This window comes from Xiphophorus maculatus, chromosome 18 (assembly GCF_002775205.1).
Source record: "Xiphophorus maculatus strain JP 163 A chromosome 18, X_maculatus-5.0-male, whole genome shotgun sequence".
Classification (NCBI taxonomy): Eukaryota; Metazoa; Chordata; class Actinopteri; order Cyprinodontiformes; family Poeciliidae; genus Xiphophorus; species Xiphophorus maculatus.
This window is the reverse complement of record NC_036460.1, coordinates 31,719,365-31,733,953: the sequence shown is the minus strand read 5'-3', so window position 1 is coordinate 31,733,953 and position 14,589 is coordinate 31,719,365. Positions and strand designations below refer to the sequence as shown.

The window sequence follows — 14,589 nt, the reverse complement described above, 5'->3', positions numbered from 1 at the left end:
AAATACCTGACAGTTCAACAACAAAGGTGTGTTTTATAAGATGAATTAGAAATAGATTGAATGACAGAATGACATATTGCATCCAGTTTAATTTATTTGCAAGTATGTTATAAATTATGTCACCATAATCAAACATGAATAATTTATATTTCAATAATGTTTCTTTTAGTCAAGGTTTTTGAACAGAAATCCACTTTTTGCTTTGACAGACAATGATGGTTCCATTTGTAGCGTTGAAGTCCAAGTTGGAGAGATAAACATTTATTTTCAGTTAAACCATAGGACTTTTGTTCCCTTATCATTCAAGAATAATTCTACATTCACAGAAGTGACTTTGGATATAAAATAATCTTTGATTTAAAGAAAGGGGATGAACCAAAGACATACAAAAAGGCGTCATCAGTGTATAAATATATGCTTTACCAACAGAATGTGGAATATCATTCATCTGCAGTGGGTATGGAAAGAATTCAGGCACCTTTGAAATTTTTGCTTTTATAGCAGCCATTTGCTAAAATCAAAAAAGTCTATGTTATTTCTCATAAATGTACACTCAGCAGAAAAAACTCCAGAAATGTAGAAATTTTCGCAACTTTATTAAAAAAGAAAAAGTCATATGTATTCAGACCCTTTGCTCAGTATTGAGTAGAAGCACCTTTTGGGAATGATGCAACAGGTTTTTCACACCTGGATTTGGGGATCCTCTGTCATTCTTCCTTGCAGATTCTTTCCAGTTCCATCAGGTTGGATGGTGAACGTTGGTGGAGTCATTTTCAGGTCTCTCCAGAGATGTTCAATTGAATTTAGGTCAGGGCTCTGGCTGGGCCAGTAAAGAATGGTTTTAGAGTTGTTCTTTGTTATTTTAGCTCTGTGCTTCAGGTCATTGTCTTGTTGGAAGGTGAACCTTTGGCCCATTTGAGGTCCTGAGCACTCTGTAAGAGGTTTTCTTCCAGGATCTCTCTGTACTCATCTTTGCTTCAATTGCAACCAGTCGTCCTGTCCTTGCAGGTGAAAAACACCCACACAGCATGATGCTGCCACCACCATGTTTCACTGCTGGGATTGTAGTGACAGCAGTGTCTGGTTTTCTCCACTCATTGGTGTTAGAATTAACACCAAAAAGTTTAATCTTCATCTCATCAGGCCAGAGAATCTTATTTCTCAGTCTGAGTCTTTCATGTGTCTTTTGGTAAACTCTATGGAGGCTTTCATATGTCTGGCACTGAGAAGAGGAATCTATCCAGCCACTCCACCATAAAGCCCTGACTGGTGGAGGTCTTATGTAGACAGGTGTGTGCCTTTCCTAATCAAGTCCAGTCAGTTTAATTAAACACAGCTGGACTCCAATGAAGAAGTAGAACCATCTCAAGGAGGAGCAGAAGAAATGAACAGCATGCGATTTAAATGAGTGTCACAGTAAAGGGTCTGAACACTTATGATGATGTGATATTTCAGTTTTTCTTTTTTAATAAATTTGCAAAAATTTCTACATTTCTGTATTTTTTGTCAAAGTGGGATGCTGAGTGTACATTCTTTAGAAATAACATGAACTTTTTTTAATTCAGCAAACAGCTGCAATGAAACAAGCAGTGAAAATTTTAAAGGGGTCTGAATATTTTATGTATCCACTGTAAATGGAGAACAGAATGGGGCTAAGGATGTACCCCTGTGATACACCTTTGGAAACGCAAAGAAACTGAGTATATTCAGTGTTAATATTCACCTGCCTGACAGACAGTAAGAACAATTATATTTAAAAAAAAAACATTGAAAATCTCTGTGTTGAAATGGAGCACAATGCTGTCTAGAGTGCAGAGAAGAGGCTATCATCCACAACTTTTAGAACTGGTTTCCATTCTGGTCATGGGTGTGTGATAGCAGACTTTGCAAGATATGTCAAAACGTTTTCCTCAGGATATCAAGTTAACAGTCACCCTGATGTCAGTAGTCATGAAGTCTTTTGACCGACTGGTGTTGAAGCAGTCAATCTCAGGAGGTCCCCCTGCAATTTACTTACATGGCAAAGAGATCAGCAAATGATGCAGTTAACTTACAGTCTATGAAACTTCAGGATCTTTGCAGATGACACCGCTGTCATTGTTCTGATCTGGGACAGTGATGAGTTTGAATACAGACAAGAAGTTGATCAGCTGGTCTACTGATGTGGTCAACCTGCTCAAGATTGTGGAGAGGACAGTGGACTTTCAGACATCACTTCCCACACTGCCTCCCCTCGCCATCATCAACAACACTGTCTACTGTGTATCACTTCCTGTTCCTATTAACCACCTTACACCCAGAGTTGGGTAGTAACTAGCTACTTTTACTCAATTAGATTTACTTGAGTGATTTTTAAAAAATGTACTTTTAAGAGAATTTTTACTATGTTGTACTTTTTACTTTTACTTGGGTAATTTTACTACAAAGTATTACTACTCTTACGTGAGTAAAATTTCATCGAGTTATTATTCATTCAGTCAGTCTTGTATACACTCGCATTCATCAGTGCAGTTTGACTCAGCCACAAAACAGGACAGGCCCAGAGTGGCATGAACAACCAGGGAGAGAGAGAATCAAGGCTGATTCTCCGTCCAGGACTTGTGTTTTTCTGCAGGTCTAACATATAAAACTGTTAGACCTTCAGGTCAATGCTACAGAGTGACACTTAAAACCCAACTGCCACAGAGACAGTTTCTTCCCCAATTCAATAAACATCTTACTGAGAGACAACAAAAAAAATGGCATATTTGCACAATCATAAGCATTTTCTTTATTTTGATAAATGGCTGTACACACTCACATGTACATACTGTTCCTTTATTCCATTTTCTATAAGGGTATAATGCAAGCACAGAAACTAAAGTCAAATTTCTTGTTGGTACACACAATCTTGGTCAATAAATCTGATTCCGATTCTAAAGAAAGAAAGACAGTAAAAAACCTGTATATAAATAACTAAATGTAACAACTTGTGCAGGCCTCTGCATTAAAGAACAACCAGCAGCTGCTGTGGTTTGAGTCCCTTCAACTGAACACATCAAGGTTAATTGTCAGTATAAGTCTAGGCTATCAGTAAAGGACATTAATCGTACACACAGGTTACATAAATGTGTCTGACAACTCTGCAAAATAAAGAACTGTAACCACAGCAAACCCTTGAACTGTTTTATGACAGACAAGTTGCTAATTACACTGGTGTAGAGATTTCAGCTGTGCTCCTGATTTTACATTATGTGGCCTATTTGCTTTAATGAGAATAGGTTTGGATTAACCTGTAGAGGGCAACAGCCGCAGTGGCGTTGCCACGTCATTTAATCAGAAGAAGGCAGTTTCTGACGTCAAGACGTACGGTTTGAGCATGCTTACTACGCCCGAACATAAACAAAGGCAGGACGTTTCCCCGCATTCAAATCAGACCCAGCTTCAATTTTATATGCCAACAAATCCGAAAACTTGAAAAGCTTCATAGAGCTGGAACCATGGAAAACGCCTTGCTGATGCGAGTTAGTGTCTTTACTGACCAAGGAGGCAGGAAATACATGGAAGACGTGACTGAGGTCATAGTGGAGCCCGAGCCGGGGGAAGACGAGCCGACGCCGGGTGAACAGGAGGCGGGTAATGGGGGAGCTTTTAGCGTCACGGCTGTGGATTCACATCCAGACATTAAAGATGGAAAAGCCAAAACTGAGCAGCTTACAGAATTATCAAGTGAACGAGTTCGAACTGCAGAAAAACACATTTTTGAGGAAACCATTTCACCGGGAAGCGAGTGTCCACCTCGAGATCAAGCCAGTACCTCCGGTCGCTCCCGCCGTTCCGTGGCGTTCTTCGCGGTGTTCGATGGCCACGGGGGCAGCGAGGCTGCGCAGTTTGCGCGAGACTGTTTATGGGAATACATAAAGAAACAACGCGGGTTCTGGTCCAACTGTGACCGGGAGGTCTGCTCAGCTATACGCAAAGGATTTGTAGCCTGCCACCATGCTATGTGGAAGAAGCTACGTAAGTTTAACATCAACTCACAAAATTCTAATTAATATCAACCAGTTGGAAATTAAATTATGTAATCCTCATCTTTTTAAACATGGCCAAAAACCGGACTTTGTGGAACGTACATGAATGTTTTGCCGACACCGAACTACTGCTAGCTTACTCGAAGGTTCTACGGCAACAGTAATTTTCCACTGTCTGACAAGCGTTTTATTGTTCCACCATGAGTTGTTTCATTTTAAATGCTGGTTAAGTCGGGTTTAGGTATAAATAAGAGTATTTTGTGTTTCTTTTCGAATTTAATATGACCGCTAACGTAACTGAAGTCAGTATCAGATTCGATGCCTCTGAATAGTTGCTTGTTTAAAGGGTCATTCCGTTGTCTTTTAAAGATTTGGATTTCATTTCCTCGACTCCAGTATGCTAAAGATGGGGGTGTCCAAAGTCAGTCTCCCTAAGGCCGGTATCCTGCATGTTTTAGTTCTCTCTTCGGTGTTGGTAACTACCTCCTTAGCCTTAGCATGCCATTGTTCTGCAGAAGCCTGCAAATGAGCCATCATTTGATCCAGGTGTGTTGACCAGGGAGAGGTTCAAAACATGATACCCGCACTTGAGGAGTGACTTTGGACACCTCTGTGTTAAGGTAAATAATTCCAATTTATATTTTAATAAAACTGTAATCAGTGAAATTTGTACTCGGTCTTCAAAAATACAAATACAGATCCAAATACAAGTTGCAGGACACTGATCCTCAAAGATGGCCTTTTGGGACCTGTGTTTTTAAAGGATAGTGTATGACCTAATAATGGTCTATTCTAGTTATGAAAGTTTTGAGGATGGCTTCTTGCATTTTAAATAAATCTGGATCAGGAGCAGACAACTGCCGTTAGTCTCATAAATCAAAAATTGTATTTTAAAGCACTGGTTTTCAATATGCGGTCTTTCCCATTTTCAAAGTTGACTTTGATTTTCAAAGTCAAAATTTATTTGTATTTTCAACCAAAGGTATGAAAATACAACAGGACTTAAAGTACAAACACAGCAGAGGTGGATTATAGCCACACTCACAGCATTTGGCCACAAGATGAAGACAAAACTTCCCCCCAGCCTCAGCTGACCAAAATGCTTCACAACAAACATCACAGTTAGAAAAGAGAAAAAATAGAAATAAAATTAAGTTTAGTAAAACTAAGACAAATAAAATTAGCAGAGATACCAAAAGTTAATAGCATGAATAAAACCCAAACAATTTAAAAATTTAGCTGCAATGATTATCTAATTATCTGATTATCTTCCATCCTTTACCTTTTCTCTTTTACTGGTCTTGAAGGCCAGGGAGAATAGATGAGTTTTCAGTCTGGGCTTATACTGACTGAGAAAGCTTAACAGATGGAGGGAGACTGTTCTTTTCAATACTTTCATCACTTGTCTGAGAAGACATAAACACAGCCAGAGAGGCATAGAATAAATAGCAAGCTGATGAGTGTGTTGGAGTAGATCAGGGGTGTCAAACTGCAGTCCTCAAGGGCCACTGTCCTGCAACCTTTAGATGTGCCTCTGCTGCACCACACCTGAATAGAATAATTAGGTCATTAGTAAGGCTCCGGAGAACTGATCTACACAAGAAGGAGGTAATTAAGCCATTTCATTCCAGTGTATGGTAGCTATGGCACATCTAAAGGTTGCAGGACAGCGGCCCTTGAGGACTGGAGTTTGACACCTGTGGAGTAGATGCTTCTCTACTCCAATACAGCTGAAAGAAATAATACCTCCTCACCCATCAAGTGCTACAGAAAGCTGTTAATTTATTGAAAATTGTGTTTTAGGTGTTTTACTTACTTGGCCAAATGCCAATAAAAATCAAGAAGAAATTCTTGAAAATGAGTCTCGGTGTTTATCCAAAGATCTACAGTAAAACTATAGAATATTTGTTCTAGCAATAGCATAGGCAAATCTTTAGCATAATATTCTCAAAGTTTGTTGTCAACTCTTGGGATTTATGAGAAATAAATTCCTGAACATGAGACAAAATATACCCTACGAAGTACTTGCATGAAGCTGCAAAATCTACAGAATCTATATATGTATTATGGATATAGCATATGGTAGTGGCAGTTATGTCTTATTCTGATAGTTTTTGCCAGCAAGGGTACCTCTGCTTCTCTATCACTGTAATGGTAATCCAACATTTATGAAGCTAGTCTTTGGGGAGAGCTAAGGTCAGCTGACTTTACCTCAGTCAGTGTAGACTAGGCTTGGCCGTTCTGAGTCTTGCAGTTTTCAGTTTTGATTCAGCTTAGTGGTCTACATAAAGGCTGTGAAGTATTAAGAAATGATACCTTTGATCTACTATGGCTGAATACAGCAATGGCAGTATTAGTATATATTTTCCTCTCCTTTCTTGTGACCTGCTTCTACCAGAGACTCTGACATTTTAGCACATTTCCCTGCAAAGAATAAAAGATCTGAAATGTGAATTTATGATAAAATGGAAGCAATTACACAAGCCATTTGCAATGTAGACATCTATTTGCCAAAAGATAAACAATCAAAACTGCATTGTTTTCACAAGTGAAGTGAAGGTTTTGCAAATCTATAGATAACAATTGTGTACATGTTTGACTTATGATTGCAGTCATATATCAAAATCCAAAATGGCATACAATGAACTCATGTGCTAAATCGGATGCCAACTTCAGCCCTGCGCGCAGCTAGCGGTGTTAGCTGCAGCACTGTTAGCTGCTGCCTCCGAGTCATGGACTATAAACAAAGCACTTAACCCTATCACTGAGGATGTTCACAGAATCAAGCAGAGCTGATTCAAAACCATAAACGACATATGTTGTGTTTTATAGTCAAACATGAAATTTAGTTTCTATAATTAGCTTGGCTGACTATAGACACGTTATGCTGAGTTTGGGTTGTTCAGATACTGTCTCAGTGGGTGTGTTTGTGTCGGGCTGGACTTGCTGGAGCATGTCAGCTGTATTTTTAAGCAAGTCACAGTTTTTATCCCGGTAGTTACACTGTAAGTGTCTGTTGAGGTCAGCATTAGGCCCGTTTCTGGACAGATGAGGCTTGTCCTTAAAATCTGAGCTACTATCAGAGAATTAAGCTTAAAACAGAAGGAAAAAAACTGCTGAACAACAATGATATAATAATTTTTATGCATATATATTTTTTAATGCACCTTTCTGTACTGTGCATTGATTTTTGGTGTCAGCCAAGTGGTTAACATTGAACCCCTAATAATGTTTACACAATCAGTAAACATGTATTGTCTTTTTATTTTCTTCACAGCTGAATGGCCAAAAACTCTCACAGGGCTTCCTAGTACATCAGGCACCACAGCCAGTGTTGTAGTGCTCAGAGGAAACCGCATGTATGTGGCTCATGTCGGCGATTCAGCCATAGTTCTGGGTGTCCAGGATGATCCTTCAGTTCCATTCATCAAAGCTGTCGAAGTGACCCAGGACCACAAGCCTGAATTACCCAAAGAGAGAGAACGTATCGAAGGTCTTGGAGGGAGGTAAACCAACATTTTTCTCTGGCTCTGCACACATTGATGACAGGCTATAATCAGGAACATTTAGAAGTAGACATTGCTGTAATATCTGGAAATTTTGGATTAATCGGAAAGGAATGTCTAGACCAGGGGTGTCAAACTCCAGTCCTCAAGGGCCGGTGTCCTGCAACTTTTAGATATGCCTCTGCTGCACCACACCTGAATAGAATAATTAGGTCATTAAGGTTCTGGAGAACTGATCTACACAAGAAGGAGGTAATTCAGCCATTTCATTCCAGTGTTTTGTAGCTGTGGCACATCTACAAACTGCAGGACAGCGGCCCTTGAGGACTGGAGTGTGACACCAGTGGTCTAGACCAACAATGAAAAATGTCTAAATATCTTTCTGGATGAGAATCCACTGAAGCCTTGGGGGATGGGCTTTTTTGTAAATGAACTGATATCAATATTGTATTGATCCCAGTATTGAAAAATAATCTAGCTCGGGTATCGGTGACAATGTTACCAATCTATAAGACGGATCTATTCAGTCTAATGCTATTCTTTGTGCTCTGAGTGACATCATTCTTTCTCTGGAAAGAAAGTTTGTTGCAGTGTATTTTTGTACATCTTTGACCTAAATGAACTGAACAAAATAAAGTTGTGTTGTTTTTACATGTTTGACCAAGCTTGTGAGGCTATCGATATATTTAAGGGTGTTGTAGGCCTTGTAAACAGTTTTATGCAGCCTTTTAAAAGATTTTAGATGTTTGTAGCTTCTGTCACCAGAACTTGCTTCACTTGCTTTACAAGTCAGAGGAACATGCAGGTGCAGGTAAATGTTGGGTGGAAAGAGGTTGGAGAAATACTTATTGTTGTAAAAGCTGGGATTAAATCATGAGTAATGATTATAATGCTATTTTACATAACCAGCTGAAATTCCAGTCAGGTTGCAATTTTTCTCCCAGGTTAAGTTGGTGAAACTACTTTAAAAACAAAAGGTTTATTCTAGCATGTTTACATAAAGTCAGATTGGTTAAAATCTTAATTATTTATTTGATTTCATTAGAAGTTTATTAGAATTTTAATCCTAGACCTGTTCCCTGTGGATGAGAGTAGTAAGTTTCATAGAGAAGTAGGTTTGACCTGTTCTTGTGACAAGAAAAGTAGTAAAGGAGGTGAGCAACACTTTACTGTTGCTTAAAACTAATTTTATGTGGACTTTGCTTGCCTCTCTTCTCGTATCTCCCTCAGTGTGATCAAGAAGTCAGGAGTGAACCGTGTGGTCTGGAAGAGGCCCAGACTCAGTCACAATGGTCCAGTTCGTCGGAGCACCATTATTGACCAGATACCTTTCTTGGCTGTTGCTCGAGCTTTAGGTGAGAAACAACCAACAAAACAATTTCAGTCAATTACGCCACAGCTGGTGCTGCCTGAACGGATGATTTGGCCATTCAGAAAGCTCAGAAATTTATTTCAGAAGCTTAAATATTAATTTAAAAATAAGCCATTGTAGCAACACTTTGAACTGTTGTTGACTGCAATCCAGCTTAGTTGTTTAATAATAATAATAATAATCAATTTTCTTTATAATTCCCTTTATATATCAAATTAAAATCTCAAAGAGCAAATTCACATGCAGATAATGGAAATCTACTGGATCGTAGCTACAGTTGCCCTGGGGCAGTCTGACAGAGGCCAGGCTGAAGTTTTGCGCTGTCATCCATTCTGACCAACACCAGCAGGCAAGGCAGGTGAAGTGTCTTACCCAGGGACACAAACGACGAGGTCATCTTGTACATATTCATTACAGAGGCATGAGTTACATCAATAAACATACTGGAAACCATTCTGTTCATCTTTTTAACATTTCCAGGAAAAATTAAGCAACATTCATTACTTTGATAGTGAGTTGCATGTCATTTAATAAAAGGTTCTATAGCAGGAGGAATTGTCAGTGTGGTGTGGATTACTTTCAAGACATAACATTTACTATCTGTTTGGAGCTGGTGATTACAACTGATGGCATTTGTGTGTTTTTTGACCTTTGATACCTTCTTAAAACATGCTGGTCTTTTTTCATCATTGATGCAGCTTCATTGATATTTATTTTTGAACTTCCACAGGTGATTTGTGGAGTTATGACTTCTACAGTGGAGAGTTTGTGGTTTCTCCTGAGCCAGACACCAGCGTTGTGATTCTTGACCCTCGAAAACACCGCTACATTGTCCTGGGAAGTGATGGTCTGTGGAATATGGTGCCACCTCAAGAGGCCATCTCCATGTGTCAGAAGAACGATGAGGAAATGGTAAGTTGTTTGGGTTGATGTGATTCTCTAGTACTTTGTAGTTTTTAGATTAACAGTCAGATAAGGAAGCCTGGTCAAAAGACTCATGTGTAATGACTAATCAATAAGGTCTATCTCATTATCAATGCTCATCACAACAATAACAAGCATTTGTCATTCCAGGTACCATGTGGTGTAACAAGTGCCAGGCAGCTTGTGAGCCATTCGTTGCTGCGGTGGCGCCAACGAATGTTACGTGCTGACAACACCAGTGCCATTGTGATTGCCCTGCTGGAACCTGGGGGCTCCAAAGAAACATTCCACAATGAAGAGGTCCTACTGGACCTGGCCAAAGTGTCCCAGTGTCCTCCTACATCTATATCCCGTGCAGACACTCCGCTACTACAGGTAATGATGACTCAAAGCTAATTCTTTTAGCTGCTCATAATTTAGAAAAATCCTCAGAATGAAACCAGCTACTTTTTATTGGTTTTAAACATTTCCTTTTATTTAACACTTCCTTTTATGAGATACTGCATTTTGAAAAATGTTGATTTATATTCCTGCTAAATAACTCACCTATGTTTATGGTTCCAGCAGCAACCCCCAGATGAAGACTCTACCTCTGCCATGTCTGAGCTGTTCCCTGCTCTGGAGCGACAGGATGGACTATCTGGAAGCAACAGTTTCTACCACATGACTCTGTCGGACCCTTTTAGTCTGTCACCTCTATGTTCAAACAGCACCATGGACTCGCCCAGTCACTCCAGTCTAGCTGACAAAACAGTAACCAGGAAGACATCCACCAAAAGAACTCTGAATGGATCCCCTTCGTCAGGCCTTTTGGCAAAGAAGGCTAAACGCAGAACTGACAGGCCACCGCTGGTCCAGCACAACACTGAGGAGAAACAGAAGGAGTCTGTCTCTCCCATTCTACAGCAGCATAACAAGACCACAGTGTGTGTCTGCTGAAAAGACACACCAGCTGTTATCTTTGTCTCCTATGGCTTCCTGTTTGGGATGATTGCACCTCTGACATTGTCAGAGCAACCTTTGTTAAAGGTTGTGCTAAGTGTTTAATCAAATCCCACTTAAAACGTTTTCTCATCTGATTTTTGATTCCTAAAATGCTAGTGAAGCAGTATCGACGCTGAGGGAGAGGGACGCTTATATCAGAATGTTGGGCTGCAGCCAGTTCACCATAAACATTCTTGGCCTTACTGTGGTGGAGAACCTATGTTTGCTCCTAAAGCCATTTCCAATACAAATGGCTTTCTTTACCTTCAGTGTTTGGTATATTGTGGAAAAGTCACTTATTAAAATATGAATTGAAGAGAATTTATTTTAAACTGAAGTACACCCATTAGATCTCCTTCTAAATCCTGCATATTCAAATGTAAATTCCAGCTTGTGCTACCACAATGTGTGGTAATAAGTAGAAGAACTGGGTATGCATAATGTTGCTGGTGTAAATATTATGAATTTTATAGCTGAGTATTTAAGTATGTAGAACTGTTTATGCAAAATGAATCTATTTTTATACATTCTTTTATTGTGTGATAGAACAAAAAATTCCTTCTAGATGTGCACACCCCACAGCTTCCATGTTAAATGGACCTTGAGTTTTGACATGTATTTTATTTAATCACTGAAAACTTATCTTGAATATAAACAGAAGGTGCTACTACAGTAAACAAATCAGTAAGCTAGTACTCTGTATATTTATATGAATTGTTAGTGTGTGACAATGTTCGTTTTTCTTATACATGTTAAACCCTTGATAAATATTGCATCATTTAGGAATATTCCCTCATATATTTTATAGTTGTATTTAGTAACAGTTTTCAGCTGTTTGGTGTGTTTATTCTAGACATTTGCCTGTTCTCCAAAACTGTCTTCTGTCTCTATTTGCAGATGTTGGCAATTCTGTCTTAACAGATTTTTGCAACTGGTAGATCTGTTTTTGTAGCTGCAAAAACAGCTACAAAAGGAAATTTAGAGTGATGTCATGTTCAAAGTCATGGGAGTCTCATGAAATCAGTGGAATCTGTTTACGAGAATATGTAAAATCAGAATTGCAAAATAAGTGTGTGCAATATTCATGTCACCAAGAACTGTGTAATGACTAATCATTACACATAATGCAATCAGTTAGGATTTATTTCTAGTGTCATAAATCTCAATTTTTCTCAGTAATATAATATTCAATCAGTTTGGCAGTCTTATAGCACCAGATGTTCCTACTGGACACTAATGACATTGCCCAAAATGCTAAAGGTCACAGAATGATGGAAACAGAGATGAGACGGAGAGGAAAGTAGAAATTGGGCATATATGACAACTAGTTATATATACTAGTTATCGTAATATTATCAGTAGCCCAAGATTTTCCCATATTGTGCAGCCATAGTTCTGACTGGAGATGGGTATGAGCATGATTGTCAGGACTAAGACCCTCCTCCTGCCTCTAAAAGGATGTTTCTAGTTATTACTGAGAGGAGCTCAATTATTTTTTTTACAGATTATCTGTCTTATACTATAATGATAGTTATCAAATATGTCAATTTTCTTTTTTAATAGTTACTGCAGCTTTAATGTTGATTTAATATTTGGAAGTGTGGCTAACAGACTGAATGACTTCCTTCACTTCCTCCTCTGTCAAACTACAGTGGTAGGCAGACTGCAGTTCTTAAATGGTACAGAAACTACATCACCATTCACAACTGCTCCTTTTTGACTGGCCTAGTTAAAATCCACTTCAATAAGAGAAATCCAATATAGAGCACTGAAAGGAGATGAGAATTATGTGGAATTAAGTAGGAAGGCAATTGCCAGGCTAAGGGGGACTAAGGCAAATTAATTTCTTTGATAAAAGATACAAATCTGAGTTTGTGGCAGGGATGTGAAGCACCTGACGAAGCATCCTTGTTACAGACGTGAAGTTCTACAGAAGCCAAGCCCTTTTGTCTTGAGCATTGGTGTAAAAATTATTGTAAAAAAAATCAAGCTGAACAGAATGACCAATACACAAGACTGATGAATCTCCCAAACCCTGTTTGATGTTGCATGTTTTTTTTCTGCTAATCTTTATGTTTGACTCATTCTGTAGATATATACATTCTGTTGCCTGGTTTTGGGTCTGTTGATTCATATCTGTAATTTTATTCTTGAAAAATGCTTATGAAATGTCATTTTTCCACTTCCAACCCTAGTTTTAAAAGCTGTTGTGCATGTGTACAGTGTAAATGTGGAGAAAAGCAAAACCACTTATTCCAGAAATGAACTTATTAAAATAATTTTTCCTGAAGTTAAATAATAAATTTTCTCTTGTAGACATTTTTACTTTTACTTAAGTTAGGTAGTACTTTATTAATCTCAAGGAAATTATGATGCAGTCTGTTGCTCACATACATGCAGTTGTTTTCAAAATAGTAGCAGTCCCACATCACTAGCAAGATAAATCATTGTTAGAATTTCTTCTTCTACACTACAAACAAATTTCTAGAAGGTTTTGTAAAGGTATAGAAAACTAGCAGGCATGATGTGCATGCTGCTGATTCTGTGAAACCGAATCATTTACCAAAAGGGTTGTGCTAAAAAAATAGCAGTGCTGAGTTCAGTTAGCGAGGTCATTGATTATGTGGGAAAAAAAATGTATGCAGGTAACCCTTGTTTAAGGATCAAGGCACCTTCAGCTAAAATGATCTCAAACTCTTTAAAATGGCAGCCAAAGCCAGAAAGGCGAGAAAGAAAAAGAAAAACAACTATTCGAATGGAATGGTCAATAACCAAAATGGCAAAGGCTCAGCCAAAGATTAGCTCCAGGAGGATCAACGAAGACCTGACATTGTCTGTCAGTGCTTTAATAATCAGATGACGTCGGTGTGAAGTTACCAGCAGGAAACTTCCGCAAAGTCCCATTGCGAAAAAAAAAATGCAAGCGCTGAAGCAGTTACAAATTGCCAAAGAACACAATGACTGGCCTAAAAAGAAATGGAGTAATATTTTGTGGACTGATGAAAGTAAGATTGTTCTTTCTGGTTCTAAGGGCCACAGACGGTTTGTCAGATGTCCTGCAAAGACTGAATTCAAGCTACAGTACACAGTGAAGGCGGTGAAGCATGGTGGTGCAAGCATCATGAAGTGGGGATGTTTCTTGTACTATGGTGTTGGTCCTATATATTGCATACCAGGGGATATATAGTGTACTCCAGTGTACTCAAACTGGATCAGTTTAAGTACACCAGAGTACTAGTCATGTTGAAGAGGACATGCCCTTGAAATTAGAGTTTCAACAAGACAATTACCCCAAGCACACCACCAAGCAAGCAAAATCATGGTTCCAGAAAAATAGAATTCAAGTAATGGATCAGCACAATCCCTGGACTGTGGGCTGACATATAAAATGCTGTTTGTGAGGCTAAACAAAAAAATGCAGAGGAATTGTGGAATGTTTCCAGGGTATTGCAGCCCTGTAGAATATAGGTATTGCATTCAACAGGTATTACAGGGCTGCAAAACCTGTTGACTGGTGCCGCAAACTGATTGACTCCATGAACCACATGTGAAGCAGTTATGGGAAATGTTGGTTTCTGACTTTATAATATTTAAAATTATAAACTAAATTTTAGTTTATAATTCTGAGGAAAGTTGAATCTTCAAACACTTCTTATATTATACAGTATATTTTTGAGTTTGTAAAGAAAGATATCAACACTGCTATTTTTAAAAATTTCTTGATTTTCCGTAAAATATAATCACATTCAGCTACTTTTTCCAATTTTCTTGCTTTGAAATAGAATGTGCGGTG

At 38.6% G+C, this 14,589-nt stretch overlaps 1 protein-coding gene across 2 annotated transcripts; it reads left to right on the top strand.

The window, feature by feature from the left end:
• Window positions 1-3,278: 3,278 nt before the first annotated feature.
• Window positions 3,279-12,310, top strand: ppm1d (protein phosphatase, Mg2+/Mn2+ dependent 1D). 2 transcript variants are annotated; one of them, XM_023352026.1, is made up of 6 exons: window positions 3,279-3,999; window positions 7,288-7,516; window positions 8,747-8,871; window positions 9,619-9,800; window positions 9,963-10,187; window positions 10,380-12,310. In XM_023352026.1, exons 1-6 carry the CDS (start codon window positions 3,480-3,482, stop codon window positions 10,749-10,751), a joined length of 1,653 nt encoding a protein of 550 aa, XP_023207794.1. In that variant the 5' UTR covers window positions 3,279-3,479; the 3' UTR covers window positions 10,752-12,310. The 2 variants fall into 2 exon arrangements, with proteins under 2 accessions (XP_023207794.1, XP_005807796.1); XM_005807739.2 differs by having other exon boundaries at window positions 3,280-3,999; window positions 10,377-12,310.
• The last annotated feature ends 2,279 nt before the right edge of the window (window positions 12,311-14,589 follow it).

What these genes read in the sequence shown, in the direction of transcription:
- ppm1d (XM_005807739.2), top strand. Translation starts at nt 3,480, where the DNA reads ATGGAAAACGCCTTGCTGATGCGAGTTAGTGTCTTTACTGACCAAGGA. An exon ending in TGCTATGTGGAAGAAGCTAC is followed by an intron (nt 4,000 to 7,287) that starts GTAAGTTTAACA and finishes TTTTCTTCACAG; the next exon opens with CTGAATGGCCAAAAACTCTC. An exon ending in AGAAGAACGATGAGGAAATG is followed by an intron (nt 9,801 to 9,962) that starts GTAAGTTGTTTG and finishes TTGTCATTCCAG; the next exon opens with GTACCATGTGGTGTAACAAG.